At 43.4% G+C, this 15,438-nt stretch overlaps 1 protein-coding gene across 1 annotated transcript in view; it reads right to left on the reverse strand.

The window, feature by feature from the left end:
* Positions 1 to 15,438, reverse strand: part of WWTR1 (WW domain containing transcription regulator 1) — a 126,713-nt gene that overhangs the window by 46,411 nt on the left and 64,864 nt on the right. The window contains exon 2 of the mRNA XM_053310256.1: positions 1,220 to 1,356. Within this exon, the coding sequence (XP_053166231.1) occupies positions 1,220 to 1,356 (137 nt within the window). The remainder of the gene's footprint in view (positions 1 to 1,219; positions 1,357 to 15,438) is intronic.

Here is a 15,438-nt window from a genome sequence, read left to right on the forward strand (position 1 = left end):
GAATGTTTTTAACTGTTTTAAATTTGTCTTACTTTGTTATTGTTTATTTTTGTGAACCGCCTAGAGCCTTTGGAGTCAGGCAGTATACAAATTAAATACATAAAATAAATCAATAAAATAAAGTCTGAAGTAGCTTGCATTCTGTTTGCTTGGACCAAGACCTCTATGTCCTATTATAATGTCTAAAAATTGCCTTCTTAACACTAGCATCAGTACTTAGGGAAAGCGGCTTAAAATACTATTGTTGTTGCATACACAAATTTGGCTAAATGTTGCATACACAAATTTGGCTAATGATTCAAAGAGGTGGATGGGGAGGGGGAGTGTTCTATCAACAGTAGATCTCTCTCCTACGGGAGGTCTGTTGATTTAAACATGTTTGTGGGGTCATTTAAAACTTCTATATGCTATGTCAGGATGATGATGATTAGAGTTAAGCAAGTGGTAGTGGGGAGTTAATTTCAGTTTTTAACAATGTGTTACTCACTATAATCCCTAGGATATTGCAGGAAACAAGCTCACCATCACCATTTAGCATGACTCACTGCCTTTGGAGCTTACTCGGGTTTCTCCTTTATATTTAATTCTCATGATACATCTGCTACTGTCCAGTGACTCACAGCAAAAACCCCAATCTTATGTTCCAAACATCCATTGCTGTAACAGTTGACAGGAAGGGGAGGGGGGAAACCAAAATAGTGAGCAAGAGGGCTTGGTTTTCATTAACTCGGAGGTTCCAACCCCCGAGTTCACGTATCTCTCTTGTGGGTTAAACATGGGCACCACTTCAGTCCTACTAAAGGTCAACTGCTCCAAACCTGCAATGCTATCCACAAAGAGCACTGAAATGACTCCAAATGAACTGTGTAAGAATATGTAAAAGAATGAACCATTACTAAAATGCCATTTCTGCACAAAAATGTGTAGTCACTTCAGTCAAAGAAGCAGATCTAACTATGCCAATGATACTATAAAACTGTGGAAAGTATCCCTAGGGGACAGAACCAGCTATCCAGAGAGGTTCTGCTACTACTATGACTGCTCCCCTACTGTGGGTCTGAAACCAGAAGGAAGAGCACTCAAGTCCACAAAGCACAGCAGATAATGCATCCTGTGTCTTTCATGCTGACTGTCAGTAGAAGGGGTCAAAAGGGAAGTGCTTTATTATTTGGAATCCTTTTGCATCCACAGAGCCCCTTACCCCTTTCCAGTTACTCACCAAGGTTGGGTTGAGACATTGCCATGGATCGCTGGGATACTGGCGTAGAATTGGCTGAAGGATGAAGGCCCAAGTGATTCAATGGCTGGGTCATTGTCTTTCGAGGATCTTGCCATGTTGTAATTTTCTCTATATGGCTGCAAGTAGAAAGGTGGCAGTTTTAGGGGGAGAGGAACTAGGAAGATCTCAGCCATAAATACAACAAAGGCTGACACCCAGACTTATGCTGTGCCAGTGTGAACATGTTGAGTTAGCCAGCTCTGCTGACCTGAGAGCTTGCATTCCAGACAAGTGTTGTGATGGTGTAACAAGGAGAACTTGCACAACCTGTGGCATACCTTCTGCTGCAAAACCCCTTCCTCAGTCCATATATGTTGCTGGGCTATCCTCCAGCCTAACTGCACAAGCAAACTTATTGGGAAGAGTGCAACTTTGAGCATCTGATCAACTATTCAGCCAGTGTGTGTGTGTGTGTACACATCTTTATTCGTTGCATTATTTTGGATGTCAGCCACAGAATTCGGGTTATTAATTTGTGCATATTATCCATTCCCTTACTTTTGCTTTGTGTTAAATAAATATTTATAAGTATCCAACATGGCTGTTCTTCAGTGTTTGCTTTCTTTTGTCATATCTTGGCTTACTTTGCTACTGTCCCATCACAGAACATGATCAAATATCCATACAGTAGTGAACCAGCAGTGGCACCTGTGAAGAAATGAAGCCTGAACCTCCTCTGTGTGTGTTGCAGATGTTTATACTGCATATGTTTTTGCATGCTCCCTGTGTTAAAAAGCTGTCTGAGCAGGAGTCAGAAGTTCACAGCTCCTGTTCTATAGCTGGTTTGGGAGGGAAAAGAGTTTTGGAGGGAAGAGTTTTGTCCCGATTGGTTTGTTTAGAAAAAATTTGGAGGGGGAGAAAGAGAATGAAAGGAGGCTTGCCTGAAACAGGGAGTTAGTTCAAGTTGGAGTCTTGGAGAGCCAGGAGAGAAGAGCTGAGAAGAACTGCTGAAATTAAGAGCTGAGAAATCACTGGGTGTCTTAAGCTGAAAACTCTGAGATCTGAATCACCCTCACAGCAGCTGAAGGAAGAGTCTGGAATTGAACCTCCAGTACTGGAAAGGAAGAGCCAAACCTGAAGCCAAGCAAGGGGAAAAACCAGGCTCATTGCAGAAACTGATTATAAGAAAATGCCTGGTACGGGCTCTGGGTTAAGGCACAGTATTAGGTGCAGGTTAGACTGGATACATTTTTCTCCTGTTTTATTTGTTCCTTTCTGCTCATATGGCTGCTGTTTCTCTCTCTCTCTTTTTAACTTAACTACCTGTAGCTTCTGTCTGTTCTCCCCACCCCACACTTAGAAGCCTTTCCACACTACCTAACTTTGAACGAAACAAACGTTTGGAAGAATGTTTCAGTAGACTCCACCTGAGAAAATAAAAATGTCTACTTGGTGGCAGCGGCGAAGCTTAAAATCATGGGACTGGTTGAGACCGGGCTGTGACAACGCCATTGCCAGCAAATAATCTACCAGTTACTTCTCCAGAATAAATCTCTACTCATCATGAGCCAGTAGCAGCCGGTGAGGGCAGTGCCCTCATCAATAAGCAGGTGCTTACCAGCGTTTAGGCAGCACTTGCAGGCTGCCACGCTCCGTCCACAATCCCATGCGGGGTGACAGCACTTCACCCGGCATCTGGCAGTGCAGCAGCGTGGCCCCGGTCTCTGCGTGTGCACTGAGACTCCATGAATGCGCAGAGACTAAGGTCACGCCGCTGCCCCGCCGGAGTACAGCAGCTTGCAGGTGCTGCCTAAACACTGGTAAGCACATCTGCTTATTAATCCTAAAAGGTGCCTATCACCGCCTGCCCGGTGCTGCCATCACCAGCTGCTATTGTCACAAGCATGTCCAATTGAAATGGCAGCATTTGTGTGTGCAAGGCTAAGAATACCGGCCACATCAAAATGGCAGCAACTATGGTGCACGTTATTGCTGCTGTCGTGAGATATTGCAGCTGCGTTCGTTTTGATGCCACCTTCTCAGTCTTCTTGCAGACAAACTTAGGGGTAGGCAAGATTTTGGAAGACTGCCAAAGATCAAAGCTGTCAAGACACATGAGAACACTTGCATCTTGCAAAGGTTTGGTTTAAACCTTCCTATCATTATAGCTTATAATTCCATTATACCTTATTCAGTTTTAATAATACTGTATTATTAAAGGAGATCTAAAGTAGATTAGAGTATGAGGTTTCGTCTTCTTTTCTCTCATTCTGTTCATTTTCTTATAGTGCCCTACCTGTAGATGCATCTCCCTTTACCCTGTTCTTTTTTAGACCATGTGCCCTACCTGTAGATGCATCTCCCTTTACCCTGTTCTTTTTTAGACCATGTGCACCAATCACACTCTCTTCTCATGTCTTAGCTAATATTTAAGACTGTGAATCCATGACTGGGATTGTGTTTTTTTTAACTGATTGTCAAGATTTGTACTGTTTTGGAAATGATAAATAAGAGTAGTAGATTTAAAGAAATTTATCCCAAACTTTGCAAGTTGTTCTAAGTTCAGTTTCACCTTTACCCTACATCTTCAAACTCTGCAACTGGAGATCACGCTTTCACTTGAATGTCTCATTTGTCCTTCCTCCCAGCAAGTGAGTCACTTCCTTACTTCATGGTTTCTTTTAATTCTAGCTCTTTTCCCTTTGCTTAAAAAAAAGTTATGCAATGTTTGTCCTTCCTGATGTAGAATTATGCTAAGATAAAGGTCCCACACTGATACATACCCCTCTTTCTTTCTTCACTGAAAAGTATACTAGCCATTACTATTTGAACCAATGCTTTTTTCTTTTGCATGATTTCCCTCTTTTCCTTTCTGCTTAACCATCTCTGTACTCAAACCTCAAGAAATATCTTTTAGCATTGTGTCTACAATGCTACAGCGTTGACTGATCATTCATATTAAAAGTTGCTGTAAAAATCAAAACTATTTTCTACATAACTGTCTGTAAGTGTTTAATAAGACACTTAGCATACCACTCGACAGTGCAGTTTAAAAGCCTTCTACTCTCCTTTAGCTAGCAAAATAAAATTAAAAAGGACTGCATGTTAGTTTTGTGCACCTTATATGTCTTACCACTGAAGTTAATATCCTATTCTCATGATCTATGAGGAGTTCATTCAGGCATTCATTCTACCTGCATTCACTTGCAGGTATTTGAACTTGAAGGTCTACAAAGAGTCAATGAATGCAAAATGCATGCATGTAGGGCTCTTTCTCTGCATTTGAGAACCCTACTTTTCTTGGATTCCCAAATGTGTGGGCAGAAGTCCCCATATGTACTATTATAAGTACACATCAAGATATGTGACTCACCATATGTATTAAAGGGTAGATCAGAAGGCAGGGCCTGCTGCCATGATCCTACTCTCCCCCACCCTGCTTTATACATGCATTCACTAACACCTGTTTAATTGCTGTTTTAAAATGTTTTTAAATTGTTAATTGTTGCTATATTGTTTTTAATTTGTTTTAGCTTTTTATTGTTTTAGAGGCTTGTTTTAATTGTAAACTGCCCTGAGCCATTTCGGAAGGGCGGTATATAAATCAAATAATAAAATAAAATAAATAAAAATAAATTCACTAACACCTAATATGTTGTGAGAACAGGGCTACTAAGAGCAACTAAAGGTTTGCAGGATTGCAGTCCAAGTCTCCAAGGAAAATTTATGAACGTTTTTTTTTTTTAATGCAGCATACTAGGGAGGTGCATGAACCGGTTCGGCACTCCTGTTCCAGAGCGCCAAACCAGTTCAGAGGTCCGACGTTCAGGCTGGTTCAGAGGCGGGGGAGGTTTCCTTTAAGGTGCAGGAGGCTGCTCATCCCAGCCCCACTGCATTTCCCCTGCTGGCACTCTACCCAAAATCGCTGGTGCAGGGTGGTAGCATACCACCTTGCTGCCCCAGTCAGCGCCGTGCTGAAGTGGCCGGTATGCATGTGCACATCATGCACGCTCGCTGTCCATTTTCAGTACAATGCTGACTTGGGCAGCAAGGAGATCCGCTGCCGCTACGTGCCAGCAATTTTGGGGAGAGTGGCGGCGGGGGGAATCCGGCGAAGCAGGGATGAGACCCTCCCTGTGCCCTAAAGGTAACACACACACCCCGCCTCCCAGGTGTACACTAACCCGTTCGTGTACATCCCTACATCATACTACTACAGCCTCAGTACTTTGCATTCAGTGTTAAAACTGATCTTGCAGATCCATACAACGGGTTTTTCTGAACTCCCCCTCTTATTAGGATAACTTATTATTCATCACTTCAAGGGGATAGCACAGGGAGACTGGACAAGAAGTCATAGGAACATAGGAAGTTGCCATATACCAAGTCAGACCATTGGTCTATCTATCTCAATATTGTCTTCACAGACTGGCAGTGGCTACTCCAAGGTTGCAGGCAGGAATCTCTCTCTCAGCCCTATCTTGGAGAAGCCAGGGAGGGAACTTGGAACCTTCTGCTCTTCCCAGAGCGGCTCCATCGCCTGAGGGGAATATCTTACAGTGCTCACACTTCTAGTCTCCCATTCCTATGCAACCAGGGCAGACCCTGCTTAGCTAAAGGGACAAGTCATGCTTGCTACCACAAGACCAGCTCTCCTCTTCAGGCCCAGCCCAAGGCTACTCTTGGCACCTTGGCAGAAGGCACAGAAAGGAATTAAAGACAGCATCTCTCATGTGTTGACCTCCAGAAAGCAGACCACCATCCACAAAGACTCAGCAAATAATAAAAGATTCAGTGCAGTTGTCAAACACACTTGCTTCCAAAAATAGACAACATGTAACAACAAGAAGCATGCCAGCTTTTGTGCCATTGTCATACATTAGCTTTAAAAGGATTACATTGGCACCAGAAGTAAAAACAAAACAAGCCCTTCCTGGTTCTTCCCCTTTTCCCAGCAAGCTTAAACTATGGGGTGATTTCACCAAAAGAAACCCAGATCTTTATCAGTCTCAAAGGAGAAATAACCTTTCAGATTCTGTTTTGTCCTTTCAAGCGGTAAATAGAGGTTGAAGTAAGTTGAAAAAAAGAGGTGGAGTTTCTAATAGACAGAGTATATATCTCCTTTTTCATCAAGGGAAAACTGATATGAAAAAGTGGTGTTATGTCTGATACACAAAGACAGGGTTGGTGCAGATGTAATAATGATACCCGGCAATCAATGCTGGATTTAGGCATAAAAATTTAGTTTCGGCTTAAGACCTCTCATAATGAGGTGCTTCTGAATACAACAAATTACAAGTTTTATATAAATATATTAAAAGTATTTAATTTTCTAATACAAATAGGCTTATTGCCAGGTTACTGTTTTTGTTTATTTTTTTCGTTGTATCTTTGCCAAGGAAAAATAAAGCTTTATTATTTATATTTTAATTGTACTTTTTGTTAGATTAATTATTTTGCTTTTTAATGCTGGGGCCTTTTAAGATGGACATTAGGGTCTCAACATGCCATAATCTGACCCTGCTGCTAATCATAAGAGATTGGAAAAAGGTAGAGGGATCACATGTTCCTTTCTCACAACTTCTCTCTCTCTCTTCATTTGCAAATTCCCTTTCCCTTCTTAACTGTGGTTAATAAGAATGACAAAACTGATGCAGATACTAGTTATGGTTAAGAATAACCAGAATCAACCAGGATCTAATCCAAATAAATGAACAGATGATCCATGCAAGCTTGAAAACCACAGCACTGTGTAGGATCTGAAGTATTATTTGATTTCTACGATTTACAAAAACTGGTTATGGTGCTAAAGCACATGAACTACTTGCTAAAGCTATGTAGATCTGGACCCGGTCAGTGCCTGGATAAGAGACCAACTAGAATTCCTGTTTATGCCACCTTGAGTTTCACAATGCAAGAAAGGCAGAATATAAATAAATACATTTATCCTATAGGTCCTCCAGGATTTCAGGACGCTGGAAATGGGCTATTCTAGTCTCCATCAAGATCTGGAGGAATGGCTTTATTGATTGCCTGAGTCAGTAACCAAGATCCCAAAACAGGCACTTGTACCAGGTTATGGGAACAAGTGAGTATTTCAGCTTTATCATTTTGTATTGGTTGCTTTAAAAAAAACAACACTTTACTAAAAAAGCTTCCCAAGGTGGCTAACAATTTTCTCAAAAAGAACCATCCTAGTTCTGTTCAGATGTTATGAAAGTGTTACTGTACACAGCTACAGCATCCCCAAGAGAATGCAAGCGATTTGAGGGGTGAAACCAGGTTATCTTGGGTGCTTTCCTGCTTAACCTTTTTTAAAAAATAAATGATATCATAGGACTTGGTGGTGCTAGGTTTTACTCCCCAGTTGTTGGGAATAGAAACTATCCTACTGGTTAAATTTAAGACATGAGACCTCTTCAGGTTTTGTGTGCACAAAACCGGGTTGTTCTGTTTGAGTCCAGACTGGACTTGAACCGGACATGTTTGGTTTTGGCACTGTCCAAACTACCAACCTGTGGGGGGTTTTCTGATGGGTTTTTTTGGGGGTGGGGGGAGGGTTCATGATTTTAAAAAAAATTACTCACAAAACTTACTGCTGCGGATACAGAAGGGGGTGTCCTCTGGAGGTACCCCCCCCCCACCAGCCTCCATTTATGCCCAAATCACACAATTCGGGCAGTCTTCGGCCTGTTCCGGGCCTGCCCTCCATTGAGTCAGCCATTTTGGAGGCTGCCGCGCATACCCAATGGGCCTCTGCGTCATGACCTGGCCATGCAGAGGCAGAGGCCCACTGGGCATGCACGGCAGCCTCGAAAATGGCCAATGCAACAGAGGGCAGGCCCAGAACGGGCCGAAGACCGCCCGAACCTGCCAATTTGGGCATAAACAGAGGCCGTTGGGGGGAGGGGGGTACATCTGGAGAATCCCCAGCGGCAGCACCCCCCCCAAGGGGATTAAGTAAATATATATTACTTAGAACCCCACAAACAGGCCAGCGGGTTTGGTCCAATATCGAACTATCAAACAGAACCAGTTCACACATCAGTCCACACTGAGCAAACATCAGAAAATGTGTGAGCCACTGCTCCCTCTAAGGCGTGTGCACATGCACGTGCTCACACATTTGTTGATGTCTGCTCAGTTAATTTTAGATCCCGCTCAGGTTGAATCGGAAAGGCCCCACTCTGAATGCATGTGCATGCACACTGCCTTGATACTGCCGCTCAGAACAAAACTCATTCCGCACACAAATGAAAAAGATTAGAGAGAACAATGGTGTGAGCATGCGCACCTCTTAGAGGGAACAGTGTCTTCCACTGAGCTATGGCCCCTGTCCCCAAAGGGGAATATCTTATAGCACTCACATGTAGTCATCCATCCTAATGCAAACCAAGGCAGACCCTGCTCAGCAAAGAGGACAAATTCATGCTCACTACCACAAGGCCAGCTCTCCTCTCCAAAGGAATTGTGACCTCAAATGTTGCTCAGGTTTTTTACTGGATAGGATTTTCCTCCACCTAAGTAGAGAAGTCAAAGTCCTTCCAAGGAAGGACTTACAGGACAAATGTAACTGTTTATTTTAAAAACACACTGATGCTTTAGAAGCACCCATTGTTTTCAGCAAGGCCTCTGTTTTCCCTCCATTGCTGGCATGCTGCAAATGCCACAGTGCCAAGTGATATCTGCTCTATGGGAAACACATTTGACACAACACTCCCTGCTGTAGCATTTGCTTTCTTGCTCACCAAATTAGAATGAAAGGAACTGCGCTTCTGTTGAGCCTGTTTTTTCCCTCCTTTGTTTCGTCAGCCAATTCTCCACCCCTCTATGTAATTTAGAACATACCCACTGGAGACGCCCTGCCCAAAGGGGATTTAAAGGGTGAGCCCTGCCATCTGCTTCCTGTCCTTTCTTAGCTATTAGCTCGATAACAAGCCGTCCAGAAAATAAGGAAGCAAAACAGTATGAAGTCTCAGGCTGAGATTACACATAAAGGATGGTGCAGGGGGTGAGGGTAGGGCTGGAGTAATAAAACTCGGATGTGTTTCTGGTTGTTCAAATGGTGAGTTGGAGGCAGGTTGGGACAAAATCAAGTGCATCAATCAAAAGAAAGGCAAAGAGTTAGTGAACAATATTCAACTGCTACATCATTCGGCTGTCCCTGTTCAAGGTATCCGTGCTATCCAGTTCCGCATAGAATGTGGTATTCAGTGCAGGTACTGGTGGCTTCCGAGAACCTCCATTTTACAATTAACCATGTCGGAACTGGGCCTTGGCCAGCCACTGCTGGATAGTGCAGAGTCTGAAGTTGAGACTGGGTGGGCAGAGAGAAGACTAATCAGGAAGCAGGCAAAGCCAGGGGTTAAAGCCAAGCAGATAAGCCAGAAACCGGGATCAGAAAGCAAGCATGTGGCTGAAACCAAGCAGACAAACAGCAACTTCAGAACACTACCAGAAAGCCTTGCTCCTAACAGGAAGTCTTTATACCTTTCCTACTTTGAGAGGATCCAATGGCCAGCCTTGCTGGGCAGGATCAATCTAAATCAGGGGTAGGCAAGCTTGGCTCAGCTGTTGATCTACAATTCCCATCATTCCCAGTCATAATAAATTATGGCTGGGGATGATGGGAGTTGTAGTTCAATTCAGCTGGAGAGCAGTGTTCCCTGTAAGAGAACATAAGAATAGCCCTGCTGGATCAGGCCCAAGGCCCATCTAATCCAGCATCTTGTTTCACACAGTGGCCCACCAGATGCTGCTGGAAGCCACAGGCAGGAGTTGAGGGCATGCCCTCTCTCCTGCTGTTACTCCCCTGCAACTGGTATTCAGAGGTATCCTGCCTTTGAAGCTGGAAGTGGCCTATAGGCCTCCAGAGGGAATCCCAGATGTTGACAACTACGGTCCCCAGAATCCCTAGCTGCAGTGGGCTTTGACTGAGGATGCTGGGAATTTTAGTCAACAACATCTGGGATTTTCTGTTAGAGCAGGGTTTCTCAATGTGTGGGTCCCCAGATGTTATTGGACTTCAACTCCCATAATCCCCAGCCCCAGTGGCCTTTGGCTGGGAATTATGGGAGTTGAAGTCCAATTACATCTGGGGACCCACACGTTGAGAAACCCTGTGTTAGAGGGAAACCTGCTGGAGAACCAAGGTTGCCTACCCCTGATCTAGATTCTGAGAGCTAAATTCTTCTGGTAAGGCTATGGCCTTATGTTCTCTTACAGGGAAACCACCTTGGGATTGTTTTTAATGAAAGGCGGTATATAAATTTAACAATAAATAAAAATAAACAAAATGGCAGTTCAGCAGTCTGCCACATGGGGCAGCAGTACGCAGAGTCCAAGGCTCTCAGCCTCAACCTAGGCAGCTCCTGACAAACCATCGAAACTCTAGCCTTCAGTGGACAAGTCTGAAAGTACACAAGCAATTTTACCTGAAATCTCTTGTGTATACAAGTCACTCAATCTTTCCTCGCCAGAGCGACAGCCACAGGTGGGGATTATGTGAGCCTAGCCTCCTCCCCGGATATACCAGGCCTCTCCCCGAAATATCAGCTCTCTCTCTCTCTTTTTTTAAATCCCTCTAGCCCATTTGCTTGTGGAGCTATAAGGAGGAGTGTGCAGGCAGGATTCTACCCAATGAATCACTAATAAAACTTCCTCCCATATTCCAGTGCTCTGGTCAAGGAGTACAAAGGCCCTGCTAAGATAACTAAGTCCTTCTTTTTAAACAATACCAAGTTAAATGTTTTGCGGAGTTTGAGTGCAATTCAACAAATCAGGCTCCTACAATGAAGTTGTGGCTGTTCTGCCGTGATTTCTGGTCCCCTTTAGGCCTCCCCACCACAAAATGTCTGGCCGTGGGCCTACTTCTCACTCAACATGACTCACAGCCGAATATATACATTAGCCTCTACTGAAAAGTCCTGTTTGGGGTGATAGGAAGCCTTTCCCACATGCGAGTCATCACTTAAGACTACCATCAATTGATGACTATGCTTGTGTCAACAGAGCCCGTACTTCCCAAGGATTTGGACAGTGCCTGGCCTAACAGTCCGAAGCAGAAATGCAACTCTACGTGAGCAGCTTTAAACAGGTTTTCAGATTCAATGCAAGATTAAAATGAGTGACTATAAATGTGCAAAGGAAAGCAATAGGAACTATGCAACAATGCTCGAGGAATTGATCAAACAACCTAGGGAGCATATCCAAAGCTCTGCAGTTACATTTAGAGAGAGAGAGAGAAAGAGAGAAAGGAATGTTCTGTGTAAACAGTTGTTCAAACTGCCTAAAGCCAGAAACTTTTGAGTGCCCTAGATTGCACTTCTGGTGCCATCCTGGCAAAGTATTTCAACTTCATTCAAGAACATGGAGACAGCATATATTCAGGAAGAAAGCCTCAGTTTGGCTCCCATATTACAATGTTCTCAGCTTCAAGGAACTCAAAGGGAAGCTGCAAGTAGCTAACACTGCTTAGATTCATAAGGTGTGGAAAGCAACTTATTTATTTTTAAATACTTGTATAAAATCAGCCTCTGCATTTCAACTCTATGGCTTTTTATAGGCCAAGGAGGCAGTGGCAGATATGAACACAGAAAGTTATTTATTTCTGTGATAAATAAATAAAGATTAATAAAGATAATAAAGATTATGTGATAACTACCTTGATTCAAGGCAATTAATTATTTACACTGTATAATTTTTCTGTCATTTTAATAAATCATTGCAGGTCTCCTATATGACTAGAATAAACATTTCACACACTGTAACAGAAATCAGAGCATTGGGCAAAACTTCCTTCAGTTTATATAACACTCAGAATTTGGTCCAGTAAGAATCTGGTCTTATCATTAAGCGCAACAAGTGCCTGGAGAGAGCTTTGCAAACACGACAAATTTTTCGTGTTTACCAGGACCAAGTCACCACAACGTCTCAACTATTTGAGAAGGTGGGACTCGGAGAAGATTTTAAAGTTTGAGGAGCAGAATTAAGTGGAAGATATCAGCTAGAAAACAATGAGGTGGTTCCAATGTAATGCCAAACTATGACAATATCCAAACCAACACCATCCAACAAACCTACAAGTGGCTGCCAACACTGAATCTGAAGCCATAGCTGGCTGCTGGTTTGCACCCCACACTTTATGCAAAGACAGTGCAGCCAAAGTAACAAGCTATGGTTTGGGATGCATTTCTGCCCTCAGAAGTCACTGTTTGGGATAGCATCTAGGGATAATTCAGAAAGGAAGAGAAAAGGAAACCGCATCATGGCCTGGTGTCTAATTTATGGGTAGCACAAACTATGGTTTAGTGTTATATCTGCATTACCTTAATATCAAAAGCCTAATTCAAGTGTTATTAATATCAAAAGCCTAATTCAAGCGCAGCAGCACTCACGGTTACAACTGCAAAAGTGGGGAGGAAGTCCCGCCCCATCACTTGTACCCCTTCCTTCCTGCCGGGCGCTCACGGTTAGGGCGCCGTTAGCATGTAGGGAAGTGCCATTAACCATGATGGTCGGTTCCTCCATGAGCAGCAGCCTTGGTTGCCCAAGGCTGCTGCTCACAAAAGCACTGGCCATCACAGTTACGGCACTTCCCCTCTCACACAAATGGCACCCTAACTGTGAGCGCCCAGCAAGTGGTGATGCGTGCTAGCGATGGGGCGGGACTTCCTGCCTGCTTTTGCAGCTGTGACCATGAGTGCTGCTGTGCTCACTAAAGTCTAGATGAGGCTGTCATTTATCACTACATATGTATAAGAGGCAGTGTGTCACATTCATCCTTGGTGATCTCTCATTCATGTTCAACACATAGCCAGAGCACTTTTCTCTCTTTTGCCATGAGTCTGGGCAACTCCATTAAGATGGTCCTGGAAGATGCTGCCACAGCTTGGTTGAACTGCTGAGAGATCAAGAAAGGAAAGAATAGTCCTTTTCACCTGCCTTGGTTTCCTCTGCACTTTAACCAAGCAGTCATGGTGATGGTGGCAGCTATGGGCACATAGTTGTGATAGAACAGCCCATCACAATTTAAATATCCGCTGCAACTTTCAGAGGCTTCAGCAACCTCCATCTGGGTTTACAAGTCTTCTTCTGGTACATGGTTTCTTAGGTGTATGATATGAACAACATTCCCAGCTAAAAGCCAAGCTAACTACTGATCTCGAATAAAAAGGTTAAAGATAAGCATACATTTCCATATACATTACTGTGACATTTAACAATGAAGTTACAGCAGGACTACAGAACTTCTTGTTTCTAATTCTTATTATTTTTATTGTTCTATTGTGCAACCTCTCTTTTACAACACCCTAGCCTCCACAATCCTTACTGACAGAAGATCTCTTCAGACATTATGCTTTTACGTGAATGACTGCACACATTTTAGAAGTGAGCCTTGGAACAGACCCTCTCAAATGTATTGCAGATAGGAACTGTACTGCTACACTTGCAGTCAACATAACATGCGGAAAACATCTATACGGATCTGTATTTGCCTACAATGTACACAGATTGTATGTTCAACAATCTGGCCTTCTTTCTTTTTCTCCTCCAACTTCTCCTAAAATACCCAGACTTCTTTGTCTGCAGCTCTAACTCTTATTCTTTTTCTCAAGACCTCACCTGCAACTCACCCTGGGCCAGCTCAGATTATACTTTTCCAGCTCACATTATTTTAAAAAGTGAATACACTGACCATTGCAATGGCTTTTGCGGATGTTCCTATGCCTTCCTAGTGTATTCCTTTATCATGATGGGGGGGGGGGGCTATTCTGCCTGCAACCAAAATACTTGTTGCAAAACACATCATGGTAAGTGTGCTTTCGGTGCATCCCCCTTTTAATCACATGAGCCAGAAAAGTATTGTCCAAACTGGCCCACTCCAAAATGCCTCTTCTTTCCCAAGATTGTAAAAGGGGATTCCCTGCTTATGTGCAGGGAATTCCTTGTCAACCAATTGTATTACTTGTAGGGATGTGCACAGTCAGCATGGTTTTGCATGAGCAGAAACCATTTGTGTGGTCAGCATGGAGTTGCTGGCCACACAAATGGCTTCCACGCATGTGCAGAAGCCATGTGCATGCCAACTCTGAGCATTGGGCAGGGAGCACAGCCACAGCAGGAAACTGCATGAAGTAGCAGATACTCAGGTAAGGACCTGCACCACTCACTTTTAAAGGTGCTGCTTGCTGCAGCCCCCGGTGCTGCACTCGAAACGCCGAACCGGTTCATGGGTCAGCTAAACCAGAACAAACTGGTTTGCATTCAAACCAGTGTGCGAACTGCGGTTCATGCACATCCCTATTTACTTGTTTGATTTCCAAAACCATCTTAACATTTTAAAAAAACACATTTTAACAACTCTCTCTCTCTCTCTCTCTCTCTCACACACACACACACACACACTTCTCCATTTTGTCACACAACAGCAATGGAAGCTGCAGCTGCCACTGGACTGAAGAGTGATAAGCAGGAAGATAAACCTTTCCCTGCCCCTCAGCTTCGGGTAGCAAAAGTTAAGAACTAGGGACTGCATGGCTAGACCATTCTGTAGGGCTAAAATCAAAATCAGAATCCAGGCATTTCTGAAAGTTTGATGCCAACCTCTAAATTCCCTGCTAGGCTAAGTTTCCTTTTGGAATATTCACCTGTCACTTTAAAAGGTCATATGTCCTCCAGCATTTTGAACTCATGACACATATCGTATTTTTAAGTAGTGACTAGGTTCTAATCCCTACTTCCACTGCATCCTAGCCAAGAGAAAGAGAATCAGACTCCCCTCGCCCCCGCCCCACTTAGCAGGTAGAGGCATGGAAACTCTCGTCTTCCTCCTTTGGCTACTGACCAGCTATAGTGATTAACCTTTCTGCACCCGTTTTCTATTTGCAACTTTATTTCATTGAGATTCACTAAACCAAATGGAAAAAACTACTAGTCACCTAAAACATAAAAAGGAGGTGGGGGGGGGGGAGGATTTGTTTAACAGAACATTATAAAGTATACAAGTTAACTATCCTAGCAGCTTTCACACAAGTTCCTTTCATCAAGCAGGCTTTGTGTCCCAAGGCCGAAAAAGAGCGGATTTTGTGCCTGAGCCACATCAAAGTAAGCCTGCTTTAGAGCAAGTGGGAAGTTCATGAGTCATCAACTTCAACAAACCACATGTTCTCACTCATTTACTGCTCTTCATGGGATGACAGCTTACATTGTCCTGCACA

The sequence above is a fragment of the Hemicordylus capensis genome, chromosome 3 (genome assembly GCF_027244095.1).
Source record: "Hemicordylus capensis ecotype Gifberg chromosome 3, rHemCap1.1.pri, whole genome shotgun sequence".
Classification (NCBI taxonomy): domain Eukaryota; kingdom Metazoa; phylum Chordata; class Lepidosauria; order Squamata; family Cordylidae; genus Hemicordylus; species Hemicordylus capensis.